Source organism: Necator americanus, chromosome I, assembly GCF_031761385.1.
Source record: "Necator americanus strain Aroian chromosome I, whole genome shotgun sequence".
Lineage (NCBI taxonomy): Eukaryota > Metazoa > Nematoda > Chromadorea > Rhabditida > Ancylostomatidae > Necator > Necator americanus.
In genome coordinates, this window is record NC_087371.1 from 12,440,094 (window position 1) to 12,455,807 (window position 15,714).

Here is a 15,714-nt window from a genome sequence, read left to right on the forward strand (position 1 = left end):
TTTCTCTTTGGTTGTATACAGCTAAACACGAGTGTTTTTTGAAAAATAGCGGTAGATTATTTATGTTAGAGTACTCTTTTATTCCATTTTTTATTTTTCCATTATTATTATTTTTACTGCAAACACTTGAAGTGGTTTTATGAGCAGCTGAAATCTTTAATAGAAATTATGAATTGAAAGTGAGCTCTACCTGTCAAGACGAGATGACCTCCATACAGCAACAAAATTGCATCGGTCAGATTTTGGGCTATGCTGCGTGTCCAAGAAAAACCGGCACTCCCGAGAGACCTGAAACTAGAATCTTAATGATACAGGTAGTTTTAATCCTTCATGTGGCCAAAGAGTCCGAGGTTTGAGTTGATAAAATTCGAAGTATCTCTGAGTTGGTTTGTAACACTCTAAAGGTTGTTGCCTCTTTGCACTTGAAATCGTTAGAAGTTGAGTCTTGAACCGAATTAGCATGACGTGCTGCCGACTTCGGCAGGGCAGAGGAGGTGCTTTACGCAGACGAAAAGCACGCGTCGACGGCAGACGGGTCATATTCACCAGGTTGAACACATTAGAGGCTGATATTCTATTCTGATATACATATGGGCACCTTCACTTGTGTTCAGCCAGAAGACAGTGCTGTATTCGATTGAGAGAGTGCAGAATTCAGACAGTTACTGCAGAAAAAAAGGACAGGCAAACGTCTCTCGCGCATGCCTGAACCATGGTAGCAGCTATTTGATAGGGGGCGCGTGAAAAAAAAGGTTGGGGTTCTATGTAGCTAAAAACAAACACGGAGAAATGCTGACGATGACGAGTTCAAGACACGTTCAAATTTCTGGTCAGTTTACGAGAATTTCCGGAATCAACACAAATACATCCTCAAAGGAAGAATAAGCTTTACTGCACTATTCGTGGTTCCAACTTTAGCGCTTGCCTTTTCCTCTCGCACAAGACCGACTTATCGAGAGCATCAATGAACCGTGCAATTTCACGTCTTTCGCATGCAAAAGACCTATAAATAAACATCTTCAGATCACGTTCGCCGTCAATTGACGAAACATATCAGTTCGAATATCACCTCACTGTCCTCATTGTTGACAACACTTCGGTGGCAATCTGGCTTACTTTTGCTGTCGCTGTTCGCGTTGATTCGGAGAGTTGCTGTAGCAGTAATAATGATTTCGTTTTCTCAGAAATCGAATGAAATAACTACTCACTGCGTAGAAATTTCCATATACTTCGAACATAATGAATGTTGTAGGAAACGTCATCAAAGCGAGCTGAAACAATTCAATGTTCAGTGTTCCAACAAGCGATGCAACTTGTATGTAAATGCTCTTATTTCTGTGAGTCAAAAATAGTGATTAAGGTAGCAAAATGATATACAGAGCTAATTTTTGATTTGGTCCACACTTATTTGCCGTAATTTACTGCTCAACCTTTTCTAATCCTTTTTCTTCTTCTCAAATGAAGAGTTCGGTTTTTTTAAAGCAACTTCTTCCTAGGCCATCTTCGAACCATTTTATTTCCTATTCTTACCAGCAATTTACTGCCAACGATGACGGTTTTCTTGTAATCAAATCCGGAATTACTGTGGTAACTGGTATACGTCACCACCGCTTATTTGGAATACGTGCTCATTTTAGAACACTGACCACAGGCACACAAGATGGACGGTGAGCAGTTTGAATCTGATTGAAACAGCTCCCTTTTGAAAATAGTTCTTTCACCTTTCTTATGTATGATTCTGCAAAAGTGTCTCTCTTTCCTACCTACTGTAGTTTATCTCAACGGACTCATTCAGCAAGAATTTTCAGTTTTTGTAGAGAATACGTGAACAGAGACGACAGGACTGTTCACCATCGTATCGATATTGTAGTTGCACAATGCAACTGCTATAAGATTGTAAGACTGTAAGATTTCACCATAGTTGTGCGAAGGCTCAAAGGCAGCGTAACACAAAAATGACAAAGTTGAGGTCCCATAGCAGGTACGAAAGATAGATGTAGGTATTTAGTCTACAAATATGAACGTGATAACGTTCAGTTCCCTTTAATAGTCGAGAATATGGCGAGTGAGACAGCCTTGGTTGCACCGGAATCTCCAACGATGCGACCTACTACGAGTAGTAGAAATTTATTTTTGGAGTCGTTCCAGCTCTGTAAATTTCGTGCTACAGCCTTTCTACACGATCTCTACAAAGATTTTGTTCTTCTTTTTCGCAATAATCCATCATAGGAGCCTAATAACCTAAGAACCTTCCATTTATTCTTAATTGGTTAAGGGATAAAGGATAAAGTTAATCAATCCGTTCGGGATGCGCTCCCACGTCCACTTCTATTCAGAATCGTTTGAGGTTTACAACGTGTAACTGGCCTATACAGTGACTTGCGGTGGCTAGCCGATGAGTCAAGTTCTCCCAGACAAGTCTGGTACCAATTTATCGACCCCGGAGGGATGAAAGGCTTGGTGAGCACTAGGGCGGAATCGAACCTCCGATCGATCGTATCCGAAGCGGAACCTCCAACAGCTACACTACACCCGCCCATCTTAGTTGTTAGTTAGTTGTAAGTGTTAGTTGGTTACTGTACTTAAATTAGATCATCACATAAATTCCTTAATTCCATAATTACCACTGTCATTCTCCAGGAGTAGAAAAGAACGAATGCCAGAGAGCTGAAGGTAAGCACGAAGCTTTGGATGAATGTCGTCAGATTGGTTGATACCGCTCCGGATACCACGTCGCAATCGTCTTCTAATCGTGAGACCAGCTCTCCTAAAAATGTTAATTCATAACAGCCACATTGTCATGAAGCTGAATTGTACAACCTGAAGAGTTAGCGTCGAAGAACGCTATATCCTTGTTAACAAGCGACTTAAAGACTTCACACTTCATCTTGCGGCCTACTGAAGAAGTAGCTCGTTCCATGCAAACACTAGATATCCCACCGAAAATATTACTGAAATGGGCTGTTAGGTGGTTTTCAAAAGTTCACACTACTCCGGGGAATTACAGAAAACTTACGATAATAGTTCAGTGCCAAACTGACAAAGTAAGGCCATGAGAAGAGCGTAGTATCCTTTCTTTCCAACAGCGCACTCAATAACATGCCCTTTTGCGGAGGGTTCCAGCACCTCAGCTAGACACACGACTATGAGTGTTTATTGAAGAGGATCAGGAATACGCAATGAAAATGATTGGGCTATACTTTCGTACGGTCAGAGTTTGACGGAATCACATCCACCCATATTTTATTGCATCATGAGTAGTACTCTCCTTACTCAATCGACGTCCGGATTAATCGACTGCATTTGTGAAAAATGTTTCTGGGTCGGATAATATACTAACCACCCACAACAGCAGTTTTTAGGACATAACTTTAATGCTCGTCTAGAACACGAAAAATGCTTCTTGTTGATGGTCAAATTGGAGCGAGAGCCAATATTGTTAACAAACTTTATTACGACTAACGTTTCGGCGCCTTCGTCAGAGCCTGCAAAATCAGATCATTTGTAATATATCCTCTCAAATGCCTCATCCAGAACAAGTCACCATCCCCTAAGATGCTACATTCAAAATCGAAACCAAAAGAGTTCAAATCGTTGTGCTTATCCAGGTAGTCGCGTTGACATGATACTAGCGGACCTCCGCGTGATAAAATCGCTCCGCTAAGACTAATTAGGATGCGACCCGCATATGACCCCGTAGATCAAAACCCGCAAAGGTTTTGATACAGAGCCAGCTCGTTGGTCACAGCTATGTACTATTTCTTTCTATTCATTTTTGGACCTTTAACATTTATCCAGAACGCCTCCAAACTTCTGCAAGCCAAAGTTTCGGGTTCGTACGATAGGATCGAGGCAGATATGCAGAAATGAGCATCTTCATGACATTTTCTGCGATGAGTTCCGAGTGGGGTTGCTGCGCAAGCACAACGATTTGGACTCTTGGTTTCGATTTTGGATGTAGCATCTTAGGGAATGATGACTTGTTCTGGATGAGGCATTTGAGAGGATATATTACAAGTGATCTGATTTTGCAGGCTCTGACGAAGTGACGACGCCGAAACGTTAGTCGTAATAAAGTTTGTTAATAATCTTGACTCTTGCTTTAATTTGGCTATCGATAAGTTGCAATCCCTATGTCATGATTTCTACGAAGGTTGAACTTTCGCACTTCTCGAAGAATGCATAAAGTCCACGACCCGCGCAGAAATGCCACAGAAAAGTTTTCCAGGCCGCACAGAAATGCATGCTCCAGTTGCAACTTTATAACAGCTTTCACGAGGTCAGCAGTCGATGGGGTTCCCAGTTACCATATTGAATTCCTGCTATCAGAAGCAAGCGTATGATGGGAATTTTCCATGGGGGGTTCGTAAAGAGAGAGCTCGCAATGGAAGGGGTCGTAAGGTGGGATCATGAATGGAGGATAACAACCATGAACGGAGGATAACATGGTGACTACGACGAAATAATAAGTAGTATTAAATAATGACGTTTATTACAAAATATTACAATGAATAATCGTGTTATGTAATAAAGCGGCTTATTCTTTCATGTGTGTATGTGTGTGTATCTCAGTCAAGAAATTCGAAAAAGGGGGTGCGACGGGTCCACCTGGCGTCGAATTGGTGCGCTGGGGTCAGATAGCTATAAAATGGATTGCGACGGGTCCCGCGGTGTCGGATTGGTCCACCGGCGCCAGATACCTATAGAAGGGGATGCGACGAGTCCACCGGCGCCAGATACCTATAGAAGGGGATGCGACGGGTCCACCGGCGCCAGATACCTATGGAAGGGAGTGCGACGGGTCCACCGGCGCCAGATACCTATAGAAGGGGATGCGACGGATTCACCGGCGGCAGATACCTATAGAAGGAGGTGCGACGGGTCCAACGGCGTCGGATTGGTGCGCCGGCGCCAGATACCTATGGAAGGGAGTGCGACGGGTCCACCGGCGCCAGATACCTATAGGAGGGGATGCGACGGATTCACCGGCGGCAGATACCTATAGAAGGAGGTGCGACGGGTCCAACGGCGTCGGATTGGTGCGCCGGCGCCGGATAGCTATAATATGGGGTGCCACAGGTCCACAGGCGTCGGCTTGGTACGCAATAACTTAGTGTGCATGACGCAAAAGATAAATGGTTGGAGTCTTTCCATAGTCCTGACCACTGAGCGCTTTGCTCTTCACCTTTATGACTCCTCCGCGTGCTCATTTCCTTCTTCGTTTGCCTCAAGTTGGTAACATGCCTTCCTCAGAAAGTGGAAACACGCATGCAAACGGTTGCTTAAAAAATAGTTAGCAAATAGTTTACATGATCTGACCTGAAACGTTATCCTTATCAGTACGATGATGTCTTTCACGTCATTTTATGTTAAAACATCATTCTGTGATAACTGTTGGGGGAAATCAGGAGGATAACCCATACTTCGAGTAGAGCTTTCAAACTGTATCTATATTATGTTGGACTCAGTTAAGACGGGAGCAGTCATGGAAGCCTTGGACAACCAAGGTATCCCCATTCAGTACATAAAGGTACTACGAAAGTTGTACAGCAACTTTACGATCGGAATTTCGCCATTCTACAAGAATATCATCATTGACGTGAAGATGGGGGTCCGACAGGTTGATACAATCTCACCCAAAATATTCACAGCCACCCTTGAGAATGCAATGCGAAAGTTGGAATGGAGGCTGATGGTCCGCGGCTACACCATTTGCGCTTTGCTGGTGAAATCGTATGATAACACCTAGCATAAGTCAAGCGGAACGAATGCTGAAAAAATGAATGACGAAACATGTGGATGCAGCGGTCTTCAGCTGAATCTGCAAAAGGCGATGTTCATGCGTAACGGATGGGTCTCGGATGCCCATTCACGCTGGAACGAACATATCCGAGTACGCCAGCTACGTTTATCTGAGTCGGAAAATAAACATGAAAAACGACCTGACCACCTAGCTGGGCAAGACGAAACGAGCGGCCTGGGGAGCGTATAAGAGCATCGAATATGTAGTGAAGAAGACCACGAGCACCCAGCTCTTCACCTCCTCAACACCACCGTACTTCCTGCTTTTACCTATGCTTCGGAAACCTGGGCATTTCGCAAGCAGGAAGAAAACGCGGTGAGCGCCATTGAACGCGCAATTGAGAAAGTGATCCTAGGAGTATCCCGTTTCACGCAATTGAGGGATTCGAACTTCTCTCCTACGTCAGCGATCGAAGATTAGAAACGACGCCGCATTTGCCAAGGAAAGTAAAATAAGGAGGGCCGGATACGTGGTGCGCTTTAACGACAACCGTTGGACCAGAGTCGTGAGCGACTGGGTTCCCCGCGAAATAAAGCGCACTACAGGACGACCGCCGACGCGATGGTCAGATTTCTTCACAAAGTCCTTCAAAGAAAAGTATGATGCTCTTCGTGTCCCACGCGAAAGGAGGAAGCACTGGGCTACTCTGGCACGCGACCGGGACAAACGGAAGAACTACTGGCGGCGGCTTGACCAGTTCTAAGGTCAACGGGAGTCAAGGTGATCGAGGTGATTATGTTGGCATCGAATGAGTGTTTGAAGCTGAGGTTTGAGTGTTCTTCAAATGTAGAAATGACGTAAATAGAAAGAAGCCTTTGAAATCTTTGAAATTTATGATTTAAAAAAATACTTTTGAAAAAGAAGAGGGCGTCATTAGAGAAGCACAGTTCTAATTTCGTAGATAATGCCATTCTTATTAATTTTCATTGATTAGTGATGGCGAGCGAAGGGAACACCAAGTCTGGCTTTAGCCGGACGTTCAGACGGATATTAAATAATTATATACATAACGAAATATTATATTAAGTTCCATTCGTAGGACAGTAACATTGGAGCACCAGCATTTAGTTTTGTAGATGTATAACGTGTTGATGTACAATGTGACAACGTTTGACCCCCACTGAGGTACATTTTTGCAAAAGAGATGGGAACTAAACTTGGAACTACTTCTAAAGGATGAAGGTGAGGGAATTCACGAGAAAAGGAAAAATTTAGAGTTTTGGATTGCTGGATCAAGGATGGTTCCGCTCATCTCTTCCTGATCGTCGTAAGAAACGGCATGGCAACCACCTTGGTTATTACGAGGTACGTTAGAAAGCTCCTCTACGTACACGATCCGGTCTCCTTAGCAGCCTATTCATTAGTTATACTTGAATAGGCTGGCAGGAATAAATCACTTATCCTCAACCGCTGCGCAGCTGTATGCGGCGCGTGTACAAGAATAGCGCGTCGCAACTGAAATCGTCTTTAAAAACTTCTCTTCCACGCTGTTTCTTACGACGATCAGAGAAAGATGATCGGGAATAACTTCATGATTTAAAGACTTAGAGAAATACTTTGGGTGCCCTTTTATAGGGTAAGATTTGTCCTACAAAATAATCCTACAACTTGTTTTTTGCGACTTCGCAGTTTGTTTTGTTTCTTTTTTTCTGAATTTAGATAGGAGAAAGTTTGAAATTTTTCTCCACTTTTTGTAGATATTTCCTATTTAAGTCTTGAGAGAAGTAGAAGTCCCGAAAAGGAGAAGTTCCGCAAAGAGCTTTCCTTAATCCCTCCATCAGAATACATAGGTGATTTTTTAAAACGCTGTACCGTTTTGTTGGAATGGGTAAACTTGGCAAAATTCCGATTTTTTCTCGTGCGCTGAAAAGCGTATGATCTTGAACAAAGTTCAATAACTCGGGATAACTTAGAGCTAAGCAAATCATCTTCCAATGCATTGTAGCCGAGGATTTTCTCTATCAGATGCCATATCAAATGATTTCCAGGGCATCGCCGTTTTCCCAAACTTTTTATTGGAAAAAGATGGAGAAAATACCATTTCAAATCTTTATCTCATCTAAATTCCAAAAAAGACGAGAAGTTGCAAAAAAAATAGCGGCATGACTGTTTTGTAGTCAAGCCATCTTTTCTAAAAAAAAAAACTACCTAAAATATTTCTCTTGGTTCACTTAACGAGAAGTTATTTGTGACCTTCCAAACTTCACAATGTGAGCAGGATCTGAGCTCCTTTGCTTATTAAATACTATCAAATCCACTTCTAGACTGCTGAAAACTAGGTGACCCTTTTTTGTCGCTCCTCCGTAATCCGACTTATGCACTTGACTCTTCTCATTTTCGTCGTGTCATGCGCTTTAATCGGTGTTTAAAGATATTTCACAGATTTTGAAATTAAAATAGAGCAGAATAGAAATGAAAATATTTCATTATCAATGTTTCAACCACATTTAAGCGAATTTGATTCTTCCACTGCCTGGCGTTTCTACCTTTCTGTCAGCTACCGAATTTCACATTTCCCATACCTTCTTCGGCTAATTTTCGATTTTTCATTTTCAAAACACGAAATTCCCGATATATTGTCTTGACAGCAACGGGGGGCTGTCGCAGCAACACTGGAGCGGAAGACGGAAGAGGAAAGGGGTCGTGTCGAGAGGGTCGAGTCCCATCCCCACGGTTGACCCTGCCATAGAGAAATGTTCAACTCTTGTTGTCTTCTACTCCACAACATAGCTCGCTATGTAGTGTCTCTCTGTTGGCAACAGCTTTTGCACTTACATTCGCAATTGTCTTACGATGAATTTAGAGTATCGCAGAAAATTCTCATCCTTCTAAACATGTTCAAGAAATGGCCAAATCTAGACACAACTGAAATAATGTGGTTGAAACGGAAATAGAAATCAAAAGAAATCTTTTCGAAGAAATGTAGTTGGTGTATCCGAAATGCAATGAAGCGTTGAAGTGCATGCACTTTGGAAAATGCGGGTTTACACTTAATAGCTTATATTATTAGAATCTGCTCCCCTCATCAAACCTATCATTCCGGTGAGACGCCCAATGGTGATTAAAGCTAGAAAACTGCATGGGAATAACACAACTGTACGCAGAGGTCGCGATAATCCATAGAACAAAGCCTATAGAACTGTTTGTAAGCCCGGAAATTGGAATGTTCTTATGATAACCACGTGGTGGTGGTGATGAACTTTACACATTGATTTTCAGAAAGATCTGTTCTGTCCTATCCATTCGAAAAAGCGAAAATTTTCCCTTTTTTTGGATTACTGGGATTCCCGCTTGAAATCATTTGCTCTTGTTTGGTGTTATCACCCAGCTCCAACCTGAAGAGATTTTGCCGGAATAATGAATAAGTACCTGGGATGTGCACAAACATAAGCAGAAATCCAGCAAGATACCACAACCACTCCCCTTTGCAATAACTCAATATGAATATAATTTGTTCGTAAGCCGAAACGTGCTCCTTGTCTTCAGTAGCTAGGAAAGGAAAGGACTAAGATGGATTTGAGTACTGAATAAAAATTAAAAGAAATAAAAAAGGGAAAAAATACATAAATATAAATAAAAAAATATACTCACCTTCATCGATTTGCTTATGTTTTGTCGAATTTAAATCTTTTTCTGAGATTGCGAACTTGTAGAGCAAATAACTCGTAACGGCAGTAGCAGTGAGAGACCATATTAGAGAAATCACAACTGCGGTGCTACTGAGGACAGCCATATCCTCGGCCATGCATAGAACTTTGGTAAGAGTAAAGACGTATGAAGATAAACCGATCGAAGAGAACACCCATGAATGTTTCTTGATTATGGGACTTTCATTGGTAACAGCCAATAAAGCCAGAGATCGTAGAAGAGAAAAAAAAATTAGGTCACTACCACTGGTGAATATTGAATATCTGACGCTGGACTGTTGTTCGGGATAGTAGCAGGTGACCAGTGATGATGAAATTAATAGGTCAAGACTAGGAACCAGCATGTAAAGCGAGGAATACATCTTCTGCACATGTATCTCTGAAAAAAAAATTGAAACTGATGTTGTCCTGATCTTTTGGATTCCGTTTAGTTATATTATCGTTTATGCTCAATCCCATATATTATAATTTATCCTTCTTTCATTATATATTTTTTTTATTATTTTATAGGCATTATAAAGACCCATATTTTCGGCGGCATCTTATCAAGATGAACGCTCACGATGTGAGCATTGGTGTTGTGCTATTCTTGTGTTGTTGTTGTGTACTCCTGGCATCTGGAGAGAAGCATTTTTGAGCGTTGCTGCGCTCAACACAACTGATGTTTTGTGGAAATGAAGAGCAATTTTTCGGCAAGACTTTTCAGAAATTAATCTACTCTGGTTAGTCAGAGATTAAGCTCCAGATACTGTGTACGGAAGCAAAATTACTCACAACTGCGGTGAGTCACTCTGATGTATTTCAGAGATTTGATTTCAGGTACTTTCCTGACCAAAAGAGCTTCCACAAGTGAAATGTGAATCAATTGATCCTAGCTCTTTAAATTGACCTATGTGCTCTTCACTAATGACCTGGTCTCTTCTCATGGCTTCGAAGATGTATTACTCTCTGATGCGGAGCACCAGACAATTAAGTGGGTGATATAGACTTAGGGTTTTCAATATCCTATTTGAACAGACCAAGATGGTGATTCAGAGGAACATTTATTATACAAGGCAGACAGAGCAAGTGAACTCAGCGGGCAGAGCGTTATCGGCCGCACTCATTGGCGGTACAAGTAAATTATGCTTGGAATATCCATAACAGGGAAGACTATCTTATACCACGCCTTTTTACTATCATCAAGGTCGACGATAGTAGTCAGTTCAAAATGGCATGAAGGCTAGTGCAGCTAGGTGAGCAGGTGCGCTCAAAGCGGTAGAGCTAACGTGATCGACGTGGTACCAGGACGAACTGCAACACTGAGTAGTGCTAGGAAGGGCCTCTACTGGTTCGTAACTGCTACGGTTTCTTGTGACAGGAGCTATGCAAGATTGACCCTTAGGATTAATGGGGACTAGAACTATAGCTGAGATGTTCGTCATCCTTTACTTTTCCAAACTCTTTTCCTAAATAAAAAGGATAAAGGATAAAGTGTATGGCGTTAATCAAACCGCTTAAGATGCGCCATTACGTTCACTTCAGTTCAGAATCGTTGGAGGTTCACGAACGTGTAACTGGCCTATACAACGACCTGCCGGGGCTAACTGATGTGTCAAATCGGTGTTTTTATCCTCCCAGACAAGTCTGGTACGACCCCGGAGGGATGAAAGCCTTGGTGAGCACTACGGCGGATTCGATCGTGCAGGCAGCGGAACCTCTAACCGCTACACTACACCTGCCCCGTTTTCTTAGATATGGAAACAAAAATCACAGTGGTCGTCAACGACTTTCCACCGACCTTTTCTACGGTAGTCAGCACTCTATGTTCCATATCTTACCAGACTTTCTTAGAAAGTGTGTTCTTCGATGTGTCGGTATGTGCAAAACGAACGGTATATTGATACTGTTCATAGCAAGTAACGCTGCAGTTTAAAGGCATCACCCCACGAATCTGGGGTGGTACGGATTTCACGTGGAGTATTCTTATACAGGATCGTAGAAAATGGAGAGGTGAGTGATTCCGTCCATATCTTGCTAATTGGCGTAAAAAACGGCCAGGAAGATGCGGCACCGCCCAATCGAACTACTTGTAGAAAATAGTGCGACAGAACGCTCGTAAGCCTTATCTTCCGGGCCGTTTTCTACGGCAATTAGGAAGAAACGGACGGAATCACCCCCCTCCTCTCTCCCCTCCCCCCTATCCTTAATCTACGATCCCGTGTACGGATATTCCACCTGAAATTCGCACCACCTCAGATTCGTGGTATGCTGCCTCTAACATGATTTTAGCATTTGTCGGCGATCGCAAAGCGCGCTATCAAGCTATTGTAGCGCGACACAATTTGCATAGACTACTCATATTCAAATGTAATAATCCAATAAAAACAAAGAGTTTGTACACGTTGAACAAAGTTCAATGTGTACAAACTGGAGCCCTGCCTTATTGACGCCGTGCAACGGACAAAAAAAAAAGAGAAAAGAACAATAGAAAATTGATACCTGGTCTTTGGCAAATCGATGCCCTTGAGTCCTAGTTACTAATATATGTAAAGAAAACAGAAAAGAATGAGGACTTCGACAAAACTCTCTGAATTTATAGCATGCAGCAAGCAGGGCGCAGCCTTCTGATTACGCAATATTTCACAGTATTGTGAGTCAACACCGAACTGACTTACCTCCCCATCATCGTGAAGTCCGAAACATTTAGAATAAAATTAAATTGGCAAATAAATCCTGCGATTCCGAATTGTCATCAGTTTTACAAAATAATTTCTCCATTTATGTTTTCTTGTTATGCCAACGAGGTTTAGGTGAAGCTTTTTTATTGGCCTGACGCTTCGACAAACTCGTCTTTTTCAAAGGCATGAAAATGGTTCGAGGTCTTTGATACCATGCATATCCCATCAAACTCCTCTCTCCTCGCCAACCCTCGATATTGTTCCAAGTACACCACGCAAGACCTTAAAAGGAAAACAACTGACCAATTTCACCGACTAGCGGGGTTGGTAAACCACCGCGTATTCTTAAAGATTGTCACCAAGGCGAATGGGATCTACGCACTGTGCATTATCCTTAAGTACTGGTGTCTGGATAACGTTAAGGAACTGCATGTGGGGCAATCTTATAGCTCACAGAGTGTTACGAACGGCAAGAAGTCATTGGTAATTGATAAGCACTCATTTTTGTTATTCATGGACGGATTCCTGACGGAAATCCAGAATGCTTCCAATGCCTTCCTAGCAGATATTTCTTTGAAGAAATTCCTTAACGTTATCCAGACACCAGTACTTAAGGATACTGCACAGTGCGTAGATCTCATTCGCCTTGGTGACAATCTTTAAGAACGCGGTGGTTTACCAACCCCGCTAGTCGGTGAAATTGGTCAGTTGCTTTCCTTTTAAGGTCTTGCGTGGTGTATTTGGAACAATAACGAGGGTTGGCAAGGAGAGAGCAGGAGTTTGATGGAATATGCATGGTATCAAAGACCTCGAACCATTTTCAGGCCTTTGAAAAAGACGAGTTTGTCGAAGCGTCAAGCCAATAAAAAAGCTTCACCTATACCTCGTTGGCATAACAAGAAAACATAAATACACTATCAAATGCCGAGGTTTCAAGAAGAGAGGACTTGGAGACTGTTGGACAGCATAACTTCTCCATTCCCAAACATAAATCGTACGACCTTTTGGTGTCCTAGCAAATATTATAGTTTTGCCGATTACTCGAGTTTCTCAACCACAAATACTGAAAAAAGCTGAATTCAAAAATTTCGAGAAAGCTCGACCCCCGTCTTTTCGAACTACTGCATAAAAGTTCATTAGATAGCAGTATATATGATGCATACGACGTTCGTGGACTATGTTTACGAGAAATGATCCTTCGCATCATCAGTAGCCAAGTGAGCGTGGCTCTTTATTTATTGTACAGCTGATTATGGAGATTATGCAGTACCTTGCATTCAGTGAAGAACACATCCTAGCAATAGTATAAGTGTGAATGTTGTCTTTTAGCACATTCATTTACTATGTCAATTTCGTATCCTAGGACCACCCAGTCTGCGAGCTGTGCTGACTCCAAACAATACGGTTTATTAGAACAGCTCTTTTACTCTTTTGAAAGGTGCATCACAAATCAGACATACTTAGACACATCGAGAGATGATCTTATATCAGAGAAGAATAGCTATAATCTCCTTCATGCACATCAAACCGTTCCACTTGAAGTGAGCAACAATGATTATGAAATGACTAAATGATCACACTATAGTTAGAAATGTATCCGTCATCTTATTTGAGCAAATTTCTCAACAACAATGATACTATGAAAATAGCTGGTAGCACAGCACAGCAATAGACGATGAAAAGCTGTATAAACGGAACGTATTATAAATCGTTTGTTGCATGCAACAGGAACAAACAAAAACGGTATCTAAGCTCAATTTGTTGCAGTTTGACTCACTGAGGTGAATAGCTGTTTTGGGATTAATGAACGGTAGAGACCATCATTGTCGTTCATCAGTGTTGAGTGCGTTCCTATCTGAAGTGCATAATAAGATGAAAGCATGAAGAAGGACATTGAAAATCAATTGAAGAAGGGAATGAACGCAGTGCCTTCTGTTTAAAAAAGTTCAGAAGACATGCCATTACTACATCAGAAAATGTATTCATCGACTTCCGACTCAACCTTTTCTAATCCGTCATTCATCGAGCGCAGTTCAAATAAAGTGTATAAAGTAAAGTGTCTGGCGTTAACCAATCCGCTTGGGATGCGCCCTCCACGTTCACTTCCATTCGGAATCGCTTGAGGTTCACGAACGTGTAACTGGCCTATACAACGACCTGCCGGGGTTAACTGATGTGTCAAATCAGTGTTGTTATCCTCCCAGACAAGTCTGGTACGGCCCCGGAGGGATGAAAGCCTTGGTGAGCAGTACGGCGGATACGATCAGTGCAGGCAGCGGAACCTCTAACGGCTACACTACACCTGCTCCGTATCCTTAGATATGGAAACAAAAATCACAGAGGTCGTTCAGGGAGCAGAACCTCTAACCGCTACACTACACTCGCCCCGCATTTTAAATAAGTGAAAAAAAGAATTCCAAAATAATGCTATTGACACACAAATTCGCAGTGAGAAAAAAGAGTTACTTCTAAAAACTGATTTTTAGAAAGACCATGAAACTAGAGGAAGTTCACACCCACGCGAACGAATTCTAACTGAGTGAATCCTTATTTTCAATCCATATTTTACCGCATGAGTGAGCTGAAGTGCCAACAGATCCAATCAGACTGTACCTGTACAACACTCCCTTTCTGTATGACCGCTATCAAATCAGCTTTTTCAACTGTTGAGAGACGATGGGCAACTATGAGTACGGTTCGTTTTCCTGCGCACCTAAAGAAAGTTAATAGTGAGATCACCCTTTCTATATTATATTAGAAGTTGGTCAGCCAGACCTATTGATTGCTTCTTGTATTTGTGCCTCTGATTCTGAATCCAGAGCACTTGTAGCTTCGTCTAGTATCAAAACACATGGGTTTCGCACCATTGCCCGCGCAATAGCAATTCGCTGTTTTTGACCTCCTGAAGTAGAAAAGACAAAACATTACAGACTATAACCCCACAGAAGTACAGAACTGTAAGAAAAAAAAATTATCTTTGGCTCTTTTTTTTTTAACAGAAGACGTTTATTGCGCTGCGGAGATGACCGGTTCTAATTAAGTCAACGTTTTTTTTTAGAGCGATTGAGGGTTTTACAGGAAACGGATCAAAAGTGGTTTTAAAAAAAAAAAAAAGAAAACACCAAGCCAAACTAACCAGACATGTGCACACCTTTGTCGCCACATTGCGTGTCATATTCTTTCTCCAATTCCATCACAAAATCGTGCACATTTGCTTTCTGGGCCGCCTCCAGCATATCCTCTTCAGTCGCCCATTCGCAACCGTAGAGGATATTTTCTCGAACGGTTCCATTGTAGAGTACAGGCTCTTGCGCTACGAGCGCTACCTATAAAACCCTATGTTCATTGATGGATGCTGCCATGTGGCTGTAGTTAACGATTTATCACGAACACAAGCTTGGGTAATTAAACCAAACAGGCAGAATAACGCATGCGGAAAACCCCACGAATAGAAAATAAATGGTTACTGCACTTATTTAAGGAAATGAAAATAAATTCCGTACAACCTGTGCTACACTACTACTTGAGCTAAACGCGAGGCAGAAGTGCATGATGAGATACAGTTCATGTCAAAAATGAGAGCACAAAATTTACCATCACATAT

At 42.0% G+C, this 15,714-nt stretch overlaps 1 protein-coding gene across 5 annotated transcripts in view; it reads right to left on the minus strand.

Moving 5' to 3' along the window:
- Positions 1-15,714, minus strand: part of RB195_005277 (uncharacterized protein) — a gene marked incomplete at both ends in the record, with an annotated part of 32,106 nt that overhangs the window by 12,647 nt on the left and 3,745 nt on the right. Inside the window, 9 exons of one of the 5 annotated variants that reach the window (XM_064177676.1) lie at positions 191-288; positions 926-1,003; positions 1,070-1,152; positions 1,209-1,271; positions 2,625-2,767; positions 2,821-2,951; positions 3,017-3,131; positions 9,173-9,292; positions 9,395-9,812. In XM_064177676.1, the coding sequence (XP_064034796.1) occupies positions 191-288; positions 926-1,003; positions 1,070-1,152; positions 1,209-1,271; positions 2,625-2,767; positions 2,821-2,951; positions 3,017-3,131; positions 9,173-9,292; positions 9,395-9,812 (1,249 nt within the window). Of the gene's footprint in view, positions 1-190; positions 289-925; positions 1,004-1,069; positions 1,153-1,208; positions 1,272-2,624; positions 2,768-2,820; positions 2,952-3,016; positions 3,132-3,463; positions 3,551-9,172; positions 9,293-9,394; positions 9,830-11,931; positions 11,955-12,322; positions 12,393-13,638; positions 13,677-13,748; positions 13,794-13,863; positions 13,966-14,723; positions 14,824-14,885; positions 15,013-15,246; positions 15,437-15,714 lie in introns of those variants that run through there. The other 4 variants (XM_064177680.1, XM_064177679.1, XM_064177677.1 and 1 more) reach the window with 4 other exon arrangements.